The sequence below is a fragment of the Mustela nivalis genome (genome assembly GCF_964662115.1).
Source record: "Mustela nivalis genome assembly, chromosome: 2".
NCBI lineage: Eukaryota > Metazoa > Chordata > Mammalia > Carnivora > Mustelidae > Mustela > Mustela nivalis.
The window spans coordinates 99949746-99969495 of NC_139021.1; the positions used below are offsets into that span (position 1 = coordinate 99949746).

The 19750-nt window shown below is 38.1% G+C and overlaps 1 protein-coding gene and 1 pseudogene across 24 annotated transcripts in view; both read right to left on the reverse strand.

Moving 5' to 3' along the window:
* The window catches only part of ERO1B (endoplasmic reticulum oxidoreductase 1 beta), a 60651-nt gene that overhangs the window by 29848 nt on the left and 11053 nt on the right, over window positions 1–19750 (reverse strand). For 22 of the 23 annotated variants that reach the window (XR_014308842.1, XR_014308843.1, XR_014308844.1 and 19 more), the window contains 3 exons: window positions 17357–17440; window positions 6486–6527; window positions 5585–5667 (listed from right to left, as the gene is read on the reverse strand). Coding sequence is in view for 15 of the 23 variants with exons in the window: in XM_082720752.1 (XP_082576878.1) it covers window positions 5585–5667; window positions 6486–6527; window positions 17357–17440 (209 nt within the window). In the remaining 8 variants the exon portion in view is untranslated. The remainder of the gene's footprint in view (window positions 1–5584; window positions 5668–6485; window positions 6528–17356; window positions 17441–19750) is intronic. The other variant, XM_082720754.1, reaches the window with a different exon arrangement.
* LOC309858728 (hypoxanthine-guanine phosphoribosyltransferase pseudogene) lies at window positions 2299–3871 on the reverse strand (annotated as a pseudogene). The gene is made up of 3 exons: window positions 3833–3871; window positions 2866–3333; window positions 2299–2648 (listed from the first exon to the last, which is right to left on the reverse strand). The product of its transcript is annotated as a hypoxanthine-guanine phosphoribosyltransferase pseudogene (transcript).

The following is a 19750-nucleotide window of genomic DNA, read 5'->3' on the forward strand; positions in this document are numbered from 1 at the left end:
ACTGCTGGAGAAGTTGTGGAATGAGGAACTCTCATACACTACCAGTAGCAATGTATTTTAGGAGTCATTTTGGAAAATGTCTCAGCAGTATTACTTAATTTCACCTCTAGGTATATTCTACACAGATGCACACCAAATGCAAACACCAAATGTCCGCCACTATATTTTTTGGAATGGCTGTGAAGTGGAAAACTCCAACTATCAATGATAGGATGGGAACATTTTGGTGCAGTCTTAACTATGGAAACCAATGAAAAAAAGAATTAAATGATACTACTAAGTCCAAGAACATGGATGACTCTGACAACATGACACTTAATAAGTCAGACACAAAAAATACATTCCATATTATTTTATAAAAATAGGCAAAATTGGGGCGCCTGGGTGGCTCAGTGGGTTAAGCCGCTGCCTTCGGCTCAGGTCATGATCTCGGGGTCCTGAGATTGAGTCCCACATCGGGCTCTCTGCTCAGCAGGGAGCCTGCTTCCCTCTCTCTCTCTCTGCCTGCCTCTCCATCTACTTGTGATTTCTCTCTGTCAAATAAATAAATAAAATCTTTGAAAAAAAATAGGCAAAATTAACTTCTGCTACTGTAATTCAAAATCATGGTTAACTTTGGACAGTGGTAATGACCAGAAAATTACACACAGCAATCTTCAGGGCAGCAAGTACATTGTTTTGGATAGTTGTTGCAGAGCTGGGTTCGCTTTGTAAAATTAAACTCACCTTTATGCTTAACATTTGTATACTTTATTGTTATTTCTGTTATACTTGGATTTAAAAACTTAAAAATAACTCTGTTCAACAAAATATCTATAAGCAAAATTAAGAGACAAGCCCTAACAATGCATATTGCCAAAGAATTATGATCAGATTGTATGAGGAATGCCTACAAATAATATATTTTTTAAAATTCTTTTGACAGAGAGAGAGAGATCACAAGTAGGCAGAGAGTCTGGCAGGGGGGGGGGGAGCAGGCTCCCTGCTGAGCAGAGAGCCCAAAGCAGGGCTCCATCCCAGGACCTGAGATCATGACCTGAGCTGAAGGCAGAGGCTTAACCCACTGAACCACTCAGGTGCCCCCAAATTATAATATTTTAAAAGTACATACTATCCCACCTCCACACCCCACGCCAATCCCATGTTGTTTCACCATGGAGAAACAACAGCAAAGAATATAAAAAGGCACTTTACCTTAAAATTCTACAGTGACTTAAGTCCCAATCCCTGGATAACTTCTCTAGTTATATTCTTTCCTGGGTAATGTCATATGGTTTTAAAGTGCCATATATTCACACATAACTCCCACATTTTATCTCTCTCCTGAAATTGAGACTTGTGGATCTAACTACCTGCTGGACATCTCCAACAGATGTCTCATAGGCAGTTCAAATGCAGCAAGTCCAAGACTGAACTATAATTTTCCATCAAACTTGTTCCTCCTGCAAGTAGCCCCAGTTCAGTAAACGGCAACTCCTAGTTTTCTAGTTCCAAATCTTTTTTTTTTTTTTTTTTTTTTTACGTTTTTTGGAATATTGATTTGTATTTAAAAGGAACTGTTGACACAGATTCCCTGGAAATCATCTGACTAAGCACAAGAAAACAGTTAATTCTACTGAGACAGTAAAATAATTCCAAGACATATGATTTACCCAACAGAACAATACTGTAGATGCTGTCTCTGATACAAAAACTCACTGCTCCTTACTCTTCTAAACACACAGTGGTATAGAGTTAACAATAGTCAATCACTTCTGTTCTTTCTTGAATATATAAAAATTAAAATACCAATTAAAAAACTAATATATCTTCTCTTTAAATGTTTCTTACAGATACAATTTCAGTATTTTCATTCAACAGTGGTGTGGTTTAAGAGATTATTATTCATTCACAAGTCAAACAACACTCCACTCAAAGAGGAACAGTCTATAGGCTCGTACTGCGAATAAAGACTTCAGGAATGCAGCAATGGACATTTCTAAAATACTAAGTGGATAAAATTTTGAGAGGATACATTCAATAAAGCTCTACTAAGGGGCGCCTGGGTGGCTCAGTGGGTTGGGGCCTCTGCCTTTGGCTCGGGTCATGGTCTCGGGGTCCTGGGATCGAGCCCCACATTGGGCTCTCTGCTGTGCGGGGAGCCTGCTTCCTTCTCTCTCGCTCTCTCTGCCTGCCTCTCTGCCTACTTGTGTGATCTGTCTGTCAAATAAATAAATAAAATCTTTAAAAAAAATTCTTTAATAAAGCTCTACTAAGCAGATGGCCACAGACCTAGAACATTCTACTGATAACTTCAATGGGACTCCAGATGCTTCCAAACTCAACATGAACTCTCATCTTAGGCTTTGTACTTTCCTTTTCCAGTTTCACTAATGACACAAACATGATTCAAATCCCTGAAGTAGTGATTATAGTCAAGGGCATATCCTACAATAAACTTGTCTGGATTTTAAATCCAACAAAGTCTGATTTATAGCCAACACTTCAAGGGGTCCTCTTCACCAGCAAGCTTCCAACCTCGACGATCTTTGGATTATGCTCCTTGACCAATGAAAGCAAGGTTTGCATTGTTTTGCCAGTGTCAATTTATCCTCAATAATCAGGACATTCTTTCCAGTCAAAGTTGAGAGATCAGGATGCCTGGGTGGCTCAATCAGTTAAGCCACTGCCTTTGGCTCAGGTCATGATTCCAGGATCCTGGGATCAAGTCCCGTGTTGGGTTCCTTGCTCAGCCAGGAGCCTGTTTCTCTCTCTGCCTCTGCCAGCCACTCTACCTGCCCGTTTTCTCTCTCTCTCTCTTTCTCTAACAAATAAATAAATAAAATCTTAAAAAAAAAAAGTTGAGAGATCATCTCCATCATTTACTTTGATGTTCCCTGTTGACTGGTCATTATAGTAGTTCTTCAGTCTGATGAAATCTACAGTAATGGGAATGGATCCATCACAATTTCTGTTCAGTGCTTTGATACAATCCAGCAGGTCAGCAAAGAATTTATAGCCTCCCTCGAGCACACAGAGGGCTACAATGTGACGGCCTCCCATGTCTTCATCGCATCTTGAGTAAGCTGCTCGGTCCTGTCCATAATTCCATGATGAATAAACACCTTTTCCAAATCCTCAGCATAATGATTGAAGTATACAGAATAAGTCTAGGTGATCACCTGGTTTATCATCACTCATCATGATGCTGGGGTCACCACTGTGCAGCCCAGTGGGCGTACGGGTTAACCGCAGCCTGGAGAGGAGGAAGCCGGGGGCATAGCAGAGGAGGCGGAGGCTCCACAGAAGGTGGCAACAAGTGGGAAAGCTGAGCGATCTGCTCGCTGTTGCTCTCTAGGCCGCTACTGGAGTAGAGGCCTCTACTTCCCAATCCTGTAGTCATTTATAGCTCCTATCTTTTTCCATACCCCACTTCAAATCCCTCAGCAAATCCTGTCAGCTCGCTCTTCAAAATCTGTCCAGAATCTGACCACTTCTCATCATTTCTACAGCTATTACCATTCTGTCTTACCTGGATTAGTACAATAAGCATATAACATAGCACCCGGCTGCCTCAAAGCATTCTCTCCAGTTCTCCAGCGACTTTCCATTCCACTCAGTTTAAAAGCAGCATTCGTAGCTGTCTTCAAGCCCTCCACCCCACCCCACCACCACCCGTAGCATCTTCTGACTCAGTCTTCTACTACTTTGCCCTTGACCACTATACTCTAGCCACACTGGCCTTCTTGGGAGTCTTCAAATCATCTAGGCACCCTCCTGTCACAGGTCATTTTTACTAACAATTATACATGCCTAGAATACTTCTCCCTCAGGCAGCCATACTATGACTTACGACTTGTGCCTTTATAGGCACTTTGTTCAACTGTACCATTATTGCTGTGGCTTTCTTTCACCACCCAATCTAAAACAGTGCCACTTCCCCATCCCCATCCACACCACTCCTAGCCCTCTGTCATTCTTGTCTGCTTTATCTTTCTCCCAGGCACTCATCACCACTTTACTTACTTCTTATATATTTTACTTTTTTACTGCAGATCTCCAAAGAGGATTAAGCTTCATGAGAAAAAGAATTTGTCATGTCCACCACTATATGCTTAATACTACTCTAGAACAGTGCTTGACATATATTGTAGGCATTCATTAAGAAACACTAATATGCAATAAACAGATTAAAAAATACTCAAACTTACTAATAATCAACAAAATACAAATTAAACAAAAATGAGATGCTATTTCATCTGCAAACATTATTAATTTCTGGCAAGGATGCGGAGACCAAAACCAGTTCTCAGCCCCAGAGGCAGTACACAGTCCTACAAGCACTTTGGAAAGCCCTCAGGCAATATCAAGAACAGGTACATGGGGGCATCATAAGGTTCAGCAATCTCCCTACTGCATGCCAAATTTCCAACTGTATGCCAAAAAAATTATCAAGGCACTCAAGGTCACATAATTTGTTAGAAGTAAGAAATCTGAATAATTCAAATGTCTATCAGTAGAGGAACAGCTAAGTAAAATAGGTAATAGTCATCTGATAAAAACCATTCATCAGCTGAAATAATGAGACAAATCTCCCATGTTTTAACATAGATCTAGAACGCAATATGTACAGTGTAAAAATAAATTTGGATGTTAAATTCAGTATTATTTTATATAAGGAAAAAATAAAATCATATGTAAAATAACCATCATTTTATATATATAATAAAAACAAAACCATAGATGGATTCATGACAGTAGTTACCTCTAAGAAGGAAAGAAAATAGAATTGGGATATAGGGCATAGGGGATTTCAAATTTATCTACATTTCTCTCTTATTAAAAACATAGTAGAAAAAGTTAATATCTAGTCACTAAATAAAAAAATAAATAAAATAAAATGTATTTATTTTATTATCTTATTATGTTATCTTATATTATCTTCTCTAGTTTTCTATATTAAAATTTTTCAATAAATAATGACTGATAACTTTATTAAGTCTAACAATTATAGTACACAAATGCCAACCTAAGCAAATAGGGAAATTAAAAAGATTAGTAATAATCCATTCCCTACTCTCAATTATAGATATGTTCAGTCATTTTATAGTGCATAATCTGAGACCACTCACAAATTATGTTGGCCTTCACAAGCAGGTTTTACTTAGAGAAAATAAGGAAAAGTCAACAGAAAAAAAAATCTATGAAACTCAATAGTCATGGTAATCAAAACTTTAACTGTTCAAAATATAACACACAGATTGAATTACTATTTACCAAAGACTTAGAAGTTCAAGTTCCTTTTACTATAATAACCAGGAAGAATGGATCCATAAGTCCTGCTAGCAGAACAATCTTTCTTCTGTATTTTTACATTTTGATAAAGTCACTATTGATGATATATTTTTGAAATTTAAGAACAAATCCACTAAGAGGAGGAAGCAAAGCAATCATGAAATTTAGGATGAAGAATAACTTCTTAAGAATGACTTGAAAAAAAAAAAAAAAGAATGACTTGAAACTTTACTGTTTCATCAAAATCACAAGAAAAACAGAATATTTCTGATATAAATACACTAAATAAGAGAATATTTTTTAAACTTGCCTTAGCGTGCTGTTAATTGCTCCCAGTTTATTAGCTTGCTCACAGTCTTCTAATTCTTTGGTATCGTTTGCCACTTTTGAGTACTGAAAGGAAGTACATAGTAAGTTTAGTAATAACTATTTGCTTTCTCTCTATTTCAAGTTCCACTGGCAATCAGTTAGTGATGACACAGATATATCCTATTATCAAAACCTCTCACATATGTAAGAAATGGAAATCAAAATGAGTCACAAATCCTCACCAACTAAAGAAGACATTAAAAACAATTACCACTGGTATGTTGGTGATCATGTAAAATAAGAAAACCCTCTTGGGAAAGTAATTTGACAATATTTATCTAGAGCTATAAAAATGAATAAACCCTTGAACCAACAGTCTTAAAACTGAAACCATATCCAGAGCAACACTAAAAAACAAAACTAAAAATGAAGTACAACCACTTTAGAAAGTAGTTGGTACTATCTCATCGTGCTAAGATAGGCATAAATAAAAAAATTTTAATGCCATTTAAAAGTACTATGCCCCAAATACCTTCATAACTGTGTACCTTATACAGTATAATCCTGAAGATGACAGGTTGACTAGTTGGAACACAAGACTAAAAATACATGCATGATAAAACACCTGTTGCACAGGGCATCTAATACTGTAGTTATACTATGCTACTATAGTTCTTCTACAGAAGACAGAATTGATATATCTCAAAAGAATCTATATAATTTATCTGTAAAAACATACAAGTTCTCTGCCTGTGGCAAGAATTAAAAAGGTGGGACTATGGAGCAAAAAGTTCCCACTGCCAACTAATTCTAGAACAGTTCTCTTCTGCAACCACTGTCAAGCAGGAAATGTAAGTTTCACAATGTAAAGCAAAAATATTCAAAGAAGAAAAGTGACTCACCTTATTAGAACTCCCAGCTTTAATTCCGACTGGAATTTTGCTCTTAAAAGAATAACAAGAAAAATTTAGGAAGTTATCTTCATTTTTTTCTTGAGATTTCTTCACAAATAGTAATGCCACTGCTCAAATACAGAGACTATTTTATTCTATGATGAAAAAATGAACATTCATTCAAATTGTTTTCATACTATCTAATAAAATACCAATTTATGGACTTGTAAATCATAATTTAGCAAACTGAATGACATATACAAAATAACAGTGTCAAAATCAGCTAAAATTTTTAAAAAGATTTTATTTATTTATTTGACAGAGAGAGAGAGAGATCACAAGTAGAGAGGCAGGTAGAGAGAGAGAGAGAGGGAGAAGCAGGCTCCCCGCTGAGCAGAGAGCCCGATGTGGGGGTCCATCCCAGGACCCTAAGTTCATGACCTGAGCCAAAGGCAGAGGCTTAACCCACTGAGCCAACCAGACACGCCCAAATCAGCTATAATTTAAACTGTAATGCAGTATGGAATATTTCACATAATTTTTAGGTTAAAAAAACTGATAAAAATCACTATTCCATAAACTTTCCTACCACAGAAAGAGAAGCTTTAAAATTTTTCAAAGTTCTTTGAAAAATTTTATGCTCAATCTTAATTGCTGCTCTAAACTGACATCTAAAGTGAAGGCAGTTTGGGATTAATACTGACAGAACCAGTTCCTTGGTACACAGGATTGACTTTGGTTTACCAATCTAGGTAATCAGGGTTTACTAACAGAAAATCCCTATGTCACAAAGCTGTCATCATCAAGAGAGCATGGTACTGGCACAAAAACAGACACATAGATCAATGGAACAGAATAGAGAGCCCAGAAATAGACCCTCAACTCTATGGTCAAATAATCTTCGACAAAGCAGGAAAGAATGTCCAATGGAAAAAAGACAGCCTCTTCAATAAGTGGTGCTGGGAAAATTGGACAGCCACATGCCGAAAAATGAAATTGGACCATTTCCTTACACCACACACGAAAATAGACTCAAAATGGATGAAGGACCTCAATGTGCAAAAGGAATCCATCAAAATCCTTGAGGAGAACACAGGCAGCAACCTCTTCGACCTCAGCCGCAGCAACATCTTCCTAGGAACATCGCCAAAGGCAAGGGAAGCAAGGGCAAAAATGAACTACTGGGATTTCATCAAGATCAAAAGCTTTTGCACAGCAAAGGAAACAGTTAATAAAATCAAAAGACAACTGACAGAATGGGAGAAGATATTTGCAAACGACATATCAGATAAAGGACTAGTGTCCAAAATCTATAAAGAACTTAGCAAACTCAACACCCAAAGAATAATCCAATCAAGAAATGGGCAGAGGACATGAACAGACATTTCTGCAAAGAAGACATCCAGATGGCCAACAGACACATGAAAAAGTGCTCCATATCACTCACTGGGCATCAGGGAAATACAAATCAAAACCACAATGCGATATCACCTCACACCAGTCAGAATGGCTAAAATCAACAAGTCAGGAAATGACAGATGCTGGCAAGGATGTGGAGAAAGGGGAACCCTCCTACACTGTTGGTGGGAATGCAAGCTGGTGCAGCCACTCTGGAAAACAGCATGGAGGTTCCTCAAAATGTTGAAAATAGAACTGCCCTATGACCCAGCAATTGCACTACTGGGTATTTACCCTAAAGATACAAACGTAGTGATCCAAAGGGGCACATGCACCCGAATGTTTATAGCAGCAATGTCCACAATAGCCCAACTATGGAAAGAACCTAGATGTCCATCAGCAGATGAATGGATCAAGAAGATGTGGTATATATACACAATGGAATACTATGCAGCCATCAAAAGAAATGAAATCTTGTCATTTGTGACAACATGGATGGAACTAGAGCGTATCATACTTAGCAAAATAAGTCAAGCGGAGAAAGACAACTATCATATGATCTCCCTGATATGAGGAAGTGGTGATGCAACATGGGGGCTTAACTGGGTAGGAGAAGAATCAATGAAACAAGATGGAATTGGGAGAGGGAGACAAACCATAAGTGACTCTTAATCTCACAAAACAAACTGAGGGTTGCTGGGGAGGGAAGTTGGGAGAAGGGGGTGGGATTATGGACATTGGGGAGGGTATGTGCTTTGGTGAGTGCTGTGAAGTGTGTAAACCTGGTGATTCACAGACCTGTACCCCTGGGGATAAAAATATATGTTTATAAAAAATTAAAAATTAAAAATTAAAAAAAAAAAAAAGAAAATCCCTATGTCCAGCTTTCTTTTCAACAAAGCCAGTAATTAGTTTCAGGCTTTAATAAGCAAACCTAGAAATCATTATAACTGGTTCATCAGACACAATTTTAAACAAACAAAAAATCATATCTGAAAGCAGAAAATCACAGGTTGATCCTCTAATCAAACCAGGGGACTGATTTCCAGCATCGGATTCTATGGTATAGCAAAATACCTACTAAAATCTTTTCATGTGTCATGGTAAATTTTAGCTTAGGTAAATTTAACCAAATATTCAGAATAAATATCTTCCTGCCAGGTGGAAGAATATAAATAATGATTAGAGATATTTCCCTAATCAATAAAAAGATTAATAGATTAAAACTTTACTTGTTGCCAGCATTTTATTATTTTAGTATTTGCTAGTACATCTAACAGAAGGGAGAAGAGAGAAGACTATAAAACTTAAGTCAAATCTAACAGCCACGAACCTGAATTTAAAATGTGGAAGGAATACTAACCAAAAGTGACTGCTGGCTACAGTGTGTCCTCTGACTAGTATAGTATAATATGCTAAAATCAAAACCTTTAGCAGTTTTTCTAAAGGTTTGATGCTAAATACAATAACTTGACTTATGCAAATCTTAACAATAAACCTTTTAGACATACTGGGGTAGGCATCACAGATGATTGTCATGAATAACACATAACAATCACAGAAGAGAATTATTAGAAGTAATGAAAAATATAAAACTAATAACTAAATCAAGAATGAAATAAACCAGCTGGGATTGAGGCTGGGAAGATGATGGGGTAGGAGGACCCTAGGCTCACCTCATCCTATGGATACAACTAGAAAACAAAAACTTCACACAAATAATCTAGAAAACAACCCAAAGACTGGCAGAACAAACTCTGCAACTAAAGGCAGAGAAGAGGCCACATAGAATTGGGTAGGAAGGGTAGAGATGCAGTGGGGAACGAAACAGGCTTTGGCCATCTGCAGTCAAGAACTGGAGGTACAGGGAAGGGTGAGAAACAGACTATCCCACATGCACGGGGAAGACCAATCCCCAAAACTTTTGGTTTTGAAAGCCAGAGGCTCCAAATTTCAGGAGTTCCTACAACCAGTGGTACTTGAAGCTTGGATTTTTAAAAATCAGCACCTCTACTCTGGGAGAGCTGAAAGGCATTAGGAAGCAGAGTTCCTGCCCTTAAAACAGACAGCGGGGGGAGGGGGAAAAGATAGGACAAAAGGCCCAGGTAGCTACAACATAGAAGCAGCAATTTGAAAAAACACCTAGGGTATATGGGAGGGAGACTTGCTAATCTCAGAGCATGTCTTGAAAGGCAGGGATCACCGGGAGACCCCTCCAGGAACAAAGGAGGCAGGCACCATTTCCCTCACCTCCGCATCCCCACTCACAGCATAAACACATAGGCACCTGTGGGAACCAGCACTATGCAATGCTTTCTAGCTAAATTGGTTACACTGAGCTCCACCCACCCATACCTAGTAAGGTCCCCTTTTTGACACATTTGTGTCAGTTCTGGTTTTGGACCCCTCCCACGGAAGACCAGTGTAAACATCACCAGCAGCAGCTTTTCCTGACCCACACCTTTTGCAGGGCCTCAGTCTGAGCAGCTGTGGACCTTGCAGAAGCTCAAGACACATCCTGTTGTAACTGGTACCCCACCCACACAGCCCTCCATCCACCAGTGCAGGAAACAGATCTCGTCTCACAAACAGACCAGCACACACCTTGTTAAAATGTGCAGCACTCCAGCGGGGGAACAAACACAGCCCACAACAAGCTGAGACCCGCTTAGACAACTGGACTAAAGGAAAAGCTGGCCAGGACACAAGAGCAGAACATATGCAACACACACAGGAGACAGTCCCTGTATCTGCCAGGTCCTGTAGAATAGGGGACAACTCTACCACAGGGCACTACAGGACATCTTGTTCATAAGACCATGAACTTCAAGAGGAGGACGCAGAGCTGACTTCGCTAACACACAGAAACAGATACAGAGAAACAGACAAAATGAGATGAGGAATATGTCCCAATTGAAAGAACAGGACAAAACCACAGCAACAGACCGAAGTGAAATGGATTTAAGTAGTATGGCTGATAGAAAATTTTAAGTAATGATCATAAACATACTCACTGGGCTTGACAAAAGAATGGAGGACATCAGGGAGACCCTTAACACAGAAATAAAAAGGAACACATCAGAGATGAAGAACACAATAAATAAAAATAAAAATACACTAAATGGAATAAATAGTAGGTTAGAGGAAACAGGCAAATGAATCAACAACCTGGAAGACAGAGTAAAGGAAAGTAATCAAGCTGAGCATGTTATACAAAAAAAGTTATACAAAATGAGAATAGACTTAGGGAACTCAGTGACTCCATTAAGTGTAATAACATTCAAATTACAGGAATCCTGGAAGAAGTAGAAAAAGAAGAGAACACAAATTTTATTTGACGAAATAATAGCTAAAACTTCCTGAATCTGGGGAAGGAAACAGATACTGAGATCCAGGAGACAGAGAGATTCCCCAACAAAATCAACCCAAGGTGATCCACACCAAGACACATAGTAGTTAAAATGGCAAAAAGCAGTGATGAAGAAAAAAAATTTTAAAGCAGGAAGAAAAAAGAACACCATTACATACAAGGGGAAACCCCAAAGAGCTATCAGCTGATTTTTTTTACCAGAAGATTTATAGGCCAGAAGAGAGTGGCATGATAGATTTCAAGTGCTGAAAAGAAAAATCTGCAGCCAAGGATACTCTATCCAGCAAGCCTATCATTCAGAATAGAAGGAAAGATAAAGAGTTTCTCAGACAAACAAAAACTAATGGAGTTTATGACTACTACACCAGCCATACGTTAAAGGGGACTCTTTGAGTGGAAAGAAAAAACTTTAAGTGAGACTAGGAAAAGTAGGAAACATAAAAGCAGTAAAAATAAGTTTATCTGTAAATATCAGTCAAGAGATTCACAAAGGATATAAAATATGACACCATATGTCCAAAATGTTAAGCAGAAAGGAATAAAGAATGGGTTCAAACTTAAATGACCATCAACTTAGCACAGACTGCTATATGCAGAAGATGTTATATACAAGCCTAATGGTAACCACAAATCAAAAACCAGCAATAACAAATAACATGGAGGACATGGGGAGATGGAGAGGAGAAGGGAGTTGAGGGAAATTGGAAGGGGAGGTGAACCATGAGAGACTATGGACTCTGAAAAACAACCTGAGGGTTTTGAAGGGGTGGGGGGTGGGAAGTCGGGGGAGCCAGGTGGTGGGTATTATAGAGGGCACTTATTGCATGGAGCATTGGGTGTGGTACATAAACAATGAATTCTGTTACACTGAAAAGAAATAAAGAAAAACAAAACCAGCAATAGATATGCAATGAATAAAGAGAAAGGAATCCAAGTATATCACTAAGGAAAGCCAAAGCACCACAAAAAAGAGCAAGAGAGAGATCAGAGAAAAATTACAAAACAATCGCAAAGGAAGTAACAACTTGGTAATAAATTTATATCTACCAATAACTACTTTGAATGTAAATGGACTAGACACTTCAATCCAAAGACATGGGGTGTCTTTGAATTACACAGAGTAGATAAAAAAAAAAAAGAGCCATCTATAAGGCTGCCTACAAGAGACTCATCTCCAACGTAAAAACAACTGCCGACTAAATGTAAGAGGATGAGGAAAGATTCATCACCCAAATGGATGTCAAAAGAAAGCTGGAGTAGTAATACTTGAATCAAACAAAATAGACTTTAAAACAAAGACTGTAACAGGAGATAAAGAAGAACACTATATGATGATGAAGGGGAGACTCTAACAAGAAGATACACAATTATAAATATTTATGTACCCAACATGGGAGCACCCAAATACAAAGTTAACAACAAACATAAAAAACTAATCGATAGGAATGCAATAATAATAGGAGACTATAACACCCCTCTTACATCAATGGACAGATTGTCCAAACAGAAAATCAACAAGGAAACAATGGCTCCATTCACCAGACCAGATGGATTTAAAAGATATTTTCAGAGCATTCCATCCTAAGACAGCAGATACATATTCTCCACAAGTGCACACAGAACACTTTCCAGAACAGATCACAGATTAGCCCATAAAACAAGCCTGAACAAATTCAAGAAGATGGAAGTCATACCATGCATCTTTTCTGACCACAACACTATGACACTGGAAGTCAACCACAGGAAAAAATCTGAAAAGAGCGCAAATTCATCAAGGTTAAATAACATGCTACTAAACAATGAATGAGTCATCCAAGACCTCAAAGAAATAAAAAATTACATGGAAACAAATTAAAATGAAAACGCAATGGTCCAAAATCTTGCGGATAGAGCAGAAGCAGTTCTAAGAGGGAAGTTTAGGACCATACAGGCCTACCTCAGGAAGTAGGAAATATCTCAAAGAACCTAAATTTACATATAAGGAGCTATAAAAAGAATAACAAAACCCAAAACCAGCAGAAGGAAGGAAATAATAAAGATTAGAGCACAAATAAATGATACAGAAAAATTTTAAACAAAATAGAAGAAATCTATGAAATCAGGAGCTAGTTCCTAGAAAAGATAAACAAAACTGATAAACCTCTAGCCAGGCTCATTAAAAAAAAGGGGGGAAAGAGAGAAAGAGAGAGGACCCAAACAAAATTGCAAATGAGAGAAAGTAACAATGGACACCACAGAAATACAAGTAACTACAGGAGAGTATTATGAAAAATTACATATTCCAAACCTGGACAACCTAGAGGAAATGGACAAATTCCTAGAAACATATGATCTATCAAAACAGCAACAGGAAGAAAGAACATTTAAACAGACTGATAACCAGCAATGAAATTGAATCAGTAATCAAAAAATTCCCAACATGGGGCGCCTGGGTGGCTCAGTGGGTTAAAGCCTCTGCCTTCAGCTCAGGTCATGATCCCAGGGTCCTGGGATCAAGCCCAGCATGGGGCTCTCATCTCAGCGGGGAACCTGCTTCCCTCTCTCTCTCTCTGCCTGCCTGCCTACTTGTGATCTCTCTCTGTCAAATAAATAAACATAATCTTTTTTTTTTTTTAAGATTTTATTTATTTATTTGACAGAGAGAGAGATCACAAATAGGCAGAGAGACAGAGAGCAGAGAGCCCCATGCGGGACACGATCCCAGGCCCCTGGGATCATGACCTGAGCCGAAGGCAGAGGCTTAACCCACTGAGCCACCCAGGCGCCCCTAAATAAACATAATCTTAAAAAAATAAAAATAAAAATTCCCAACAAACAAAACTCCAGGACCAGATGACTTCATAGGCAAATTTTATCAAACATTCCAAGAAAAGTTAATACCTATTCTTCTCAAAATATTTCAAAAAAATGAAGAGGAAGGAAAATTTCCAAATTCATTCTCTGAGGCCTGTATCATCCTGATACTGAAGCCAGGTGAAGACACCATTAAAAAACAGAACTACAGGGGCACCTGGGTGTCTCAGTGGGTTAAAGCCTCTGCCTTCGGCTGGGGTCATGATCCCAGGGTCCTGGGATCGAGCCCCATGTCGGGTTCTCTGCTCAGCGGGGAGCCTGCTTCCCTTCCTCTCTCTGTCTGCCTCTCTGTCTGCCTCTCTGTCTACTTGTGATCTCCGTCTGTCAAATAAATAAATAAAATCTTAAAAAAAAAAAAAGAAAGAAAGAAAGAAAGAAGAAGAAAATCAAAACCGGAGGGAACACTATTCCAGATTTCAAATTATATTATCTGTAGTAATCAAAAAGGTATGGTACAGGCACAAAAATAGACACTTAGGTCAATAGAACTGCATACAAAGCACAGAAATAAACCCATGATGCTACTGTCAATCTTTGATGAAGGAGGCAAGAATATTTAATGGGAATAAGTCTCTTCAACAAAGGGTAACTGCATGGCTGCATGCAGAAGAATAAAACGGGACTTCTTACACTGCACACAAAAACTCAAATTGGATTAGGGACCTAAATGTGAGACCTGACACCATAAAATTCCTAGAACAGAGCACAGGCAATAATTTCTCTGATGCTGACCATAACAAGATCTTTCTAGGTATGTCTCCTGAGGCAAGTAAAACAAAAGCAAAATAAGCACTTGTGATTACACTAAAATAAAAATCTTCTGTCCAGCAAAGGAAACCACCATAAAACTAAAAGACAACCTAACTAACTGGTAGAAGATATTTGCAATGACATATCCAACTAAGGATTACTATCCAAATTATATAAAGAATTTATACAGCTCGGGGCGCCTGGGTGGCTCAGTGAGTAAAAGCCTCTGCCTTCAGCTCAGGTCATGATCCCAGGGTCCTGGGATCAAGCCCTGCATCGGGCTCTCTGCTCAGTAGGGAGCTGGCTTCCTCCTGTCTCTCTGCCTGCCTCTCTGCCTACTTGGGATCTCTGCCTGTCAAATAAATAAATAAAATCTTTAAAAAAAATGAATTTATACAGCTTAACACACACAAAAAAAATCCCAAATAATCCATTTTAAAAAGGGGCAGAAGACACGAACAGACATTTCTCCAAAGACAATATCCAGATGGCCAACAGATACATGAAAAGATGCTCAACATCACGTATCATCAGGGAAAGGCAAATCAAAAACAAACTGAACTATCACCTCACATCTGTTAGAATGACTAAACTCAAAAACTCAAGAAACAAGTGCTGGCGAAGATGTCGAGAAAAAGTAACACTCGTGCAGTTGGTGGGAATGCAAACTGGTGCAGTAACTGTGGAAGATAACATACGGGTTCCTTGAAAAATTAAAAACAGAACTACCCTATGATCCATCAATTATACTACTAGGTATTTACCCAAAGAATACAAAAACACTAATTCAAAGGGATATATACACTCCTATTTTTTTTTCCTAAAGATTTTATTTATTTATTTGACAGAGAGAGATCACAAGTAGGCAGAGAGGCAGGCAGAGAAAGAGAGAAGAGGAAGCAGGCTCCCCGCCAAGCAGAGAGCCTGATGCGGGACTCCATCTCAGGACCCTGAGATCATGACTTGAGCTGTAGGCAGAGGCTTAACTCACTGAGCCACCTAGGCACCCTACGCTCCTATGTTTATAGTAACATTATTTACCATAGACAACCCATGGAAACAGCCCAAGTGTCGATCAATAGATGAACGGATAAAGAAGATGTGGTGTATACACATACAATGGAATATTATTCAGACATAAAAAAGAATAAAGTCCTGCCATTTGCAAAACATGGATGGATTTAGAGAGTATAATGCTTAGGAAAACAAGCCAGTTAGAGAACAAGAATTACCACACTATTTCACTCACTCGTGGAATTTAAGAAGCAAAACAAACAAAAGACCAAAAATGAGACAAACCAAAACAACAAACTCTTTAACTAGAGAACAAAGAGATGGATACCAGAGAGAAGATAAGGAGGGGGCAATGGCTGAAACCGGGGAAGTGGATTGAGAGTGCACTTATCTTGATCAGCACTGAATAGTATATGGAACTACTGAATCACCATTTTGTACACATGAAGTGAATGTACACTATAAAACACTTTTTTTTTTTAGCTATATAGCACATTAGTAAGTTATTCAGCAATATATGACTAAGGTCTATAGATTAGACATTTGTAATATAAAAATGTTAATTTCCTGATTTTGTTAATTACGTAAGAGAATAATCTTGTTTTTAAGGAAACACAAGTAATTAGGGGTAATGTATCCCCTTGTTGGTAATTTACACCCAAATAGTTCAGAAAATAATATATACAAAGAATAATAAAGCAAACGTGATAAACAGAGAATCTGAATAAAAATAAATGAGGACTGTTGGTATTATTCTCCCAATTTTTCTGTAGGTCTGAAATTATTTCAGACTAAAAAGTTAAAAAAATTTATTCTTAAAGGAAAATGAAGAGGATTTTTTAAATTGTCCCTTTAAAAAGGACATTGGTTAAGGTTTTTTCCCCATTTTTAAGGATAACAAACTAGATTAATTGATTAGGTAAGAAAAGTAAAAAGTGAAATGAAAACACAGCTTATAATGAATTACTGTTTAAGAAGAATTAATTATGGTATATGTCTAAAACAAATGTCTAAAATATAAGTATAGCTTTTTTTTTTTTTTAATGTAACAAAACCACCAAGTGAAGACCTCATACCAAGCCTGAAATTCCGCTACTTTACAAATCACTCTAATTCCCACTCTAAATGTAAAGGTCCAGTAACATCACTTTTCTTATGAAATAAGAAGCATATTCAATAAAGCATTAAATAAGAGTTAGCCAACTGTAGATCCAGTCCTAGAACAGGCTGCCCAGGCTTCCACCTGGCTTAGAACCATACTATACTTCCACAACCAATCAATACTACTGGGTAGAAGAGCTTCTTCAAACCCATTTTGGTGACAAGTATAAAATAAACCTTCAATAATGTGGTTAAAAAGAGAGAGCTGACAGCATATGAATTTGAGGACAAGTCTAAATCCATTAACAGTGGCCTAAAATATAAATTCATGCTTATCTAAGAGCCCAAGAGGAAGCAATGTTTTCCTTATTATTATTTTTTTAATTTATTTTACCTCTGGACAGGGCTCCACATGGCAGTCTTTTATTGAACAATGGCCATCTTCTGCCCAGAAAGGACATGGTCGCTTCAGATTGACCTTGAGAGAAAGATTGGATAAACGTTAGCACACGTATGGCACAGTTCTTCAACACTCTCTAGGTGTCCCTGTGCTGCGCACCACTGACGTGGTGGTGGGAAGAAGAAAAAGCTTCCTACCCAGTGGCATCTATAGGGTTCAAAATTTGAAACTGCAGTTTTTCAGACACCCAGTTGTAATATTAATTAAAAAAAACTGTTATTAGTCCTCTGACACTTCAAAAAAGGAATAAAGTCCAAGTACACTGCTCACCTGCAGACCCTGGGCAGCATTTTACTCTGATGTCTGTCAGCACCTTACCCGTTAGGGTTCTCCCGAGCGCCCACCCGCTTCAGTGTGCACTGAGCACCCACTGTCTGCTCTGTGTAGGGTCTAGGGCAAAGAAGATATATAAAAAAGTACTTCACCCACCTGGAGTCTACTGGAGGGAATAGAAATTACACATATTTGTTTAATTACAAATTTTAGTAAGTGCTACAAAGAACATCCAGAGTTTCGTGATGGAAAATAATGGGGCCAGCAGACAGTGACCTTCCTGACTGCTCAGTGTAACTGGGGATTTTGTTTCTTACATCTTATTGTTTACATTTAGGAAGATATGGGATCTTGTATATTAAGTTTACAGCCTGATATCTTAATGCACTTTTTTTTTTATCATTTTTGTTCATTATTTAAGTTTTCTAGTATTATTTTGTCATTTATAAATGGAGATAGTTTTACTTATTCTTCAAAAATGTTTATGCCTCTAGTTGCTCTCTCTTGTTTGGTATGCTAATTAATATCTCCAGCAGTAAAGAACAGTGGGTACCCTGGGTCCCTCACCTAAGTGAGAATTCCTCGACTATTTCCCAACAAGCAAGATGGTGGCAATGCTAATGTTAGGATTAAAATGATCATGTTAAGGAAGTATCCATCATTCCTATTAAATTTTTTAAAAATCAAGAATGTGTGTTAAACTGTGTTGAGGACCTAAAAGCCTTGTTCCCGCATTCTTAGAATAAGATTAACTTGGTCAGGATATATTTTTCTGTAATGTGCTCAAAACTCCATATCATCTTCAATTTCACTTCTACTCTCACAGCATACATTCACCCCATCAGGTAAGCCTTTTGGTGTTACCTCTTATATACGATGTTCGTTTGCTTATTTTTCACCTCTTCCAACTCTACCACCCTATTCCAACTCCTATCACTTTCCATCTGGTCTCATGCAAAAACCTATGTGGTTTCTCTATTTCCTATCTCACACCCTGAGAGTCTGTTTTGTACAAATCCCCCCAAAAGCTTATTACACTTACACTAAAATTCAACATCCTAACATAAGATTTTCTCATCTGGCTCTTACTTTCCAACTCTCCATATCTCACTCACCTTGCTCTACCCAGGCTGAACTTATTCCTCGAACACGCTCAACCTTTATGCCTGCACTCAAGATGTTTATACTTGTAGCTCTACTCTCCTTCCCTGGAATGTTCTCTCTCCACATCTTGTCACGGCTTTCACATTATGTAAGTCTTTACTCAAATGGCACAGCACGGATACCTTCCTTTCCTGATCATCTTCCTTAAAAGTAAAGCTACCTAACTTCCCCACCCCATTAATTTATTCTGTCTCCTACTTTATTCTTCTCCATAGCATTAACCTTAGTAAGCATATGAAATTATATTTCACTATTTATTGTTTGCCTTCCTAATCTGGATAAAAGCTTCATGAAGTCAGAGTCTTTGTGTTATTCACTATTGTATCCACAGCACTTAGAATAACACCTACTGGGGGATGCCTGGGTGGCTCAGTCAGCTAAGCATCTGCCTTCAGGTCACGATCCCAGGGTCCTGGGATCAAGCTCTGTGTCAGGCTCCCTGCTCAGCAGGGAACCTGCTTCTCCCTCTGCCTGCCACTTCCCCTGCTTGTGCTCTCTTTCTCTCTGACATACAAACAAAATCTTTAAAAATAATGATAATAAAAATAGTAAAACTCTTTAAAAAAGGGCGCCTACTGCAAAGTAATTATTCAATAAATATTCGGTAAATAAAGAAATGGAATAGATAGTATAAGAAACTGTAAATATCAACTCAGCAGCCAACTGAGCAGTTGACAGGGGTAGTCTGGCTTCCACCTAGGTATCCTTGCTCAATCATAAGTATGTTTGCACATGTTTAAAATTAACCTATTCTCTTTGCTTTCTTTTTTTGCCACTAGCATATGAAAAGTATACTGATGGTGGTTAAATGTCCTTTTTGTTTAATTTGTAGGTTGGCAGAACTAGAGAAAGGAATAATCATCACCAGAATATCCTTGACTTGGAGACAAA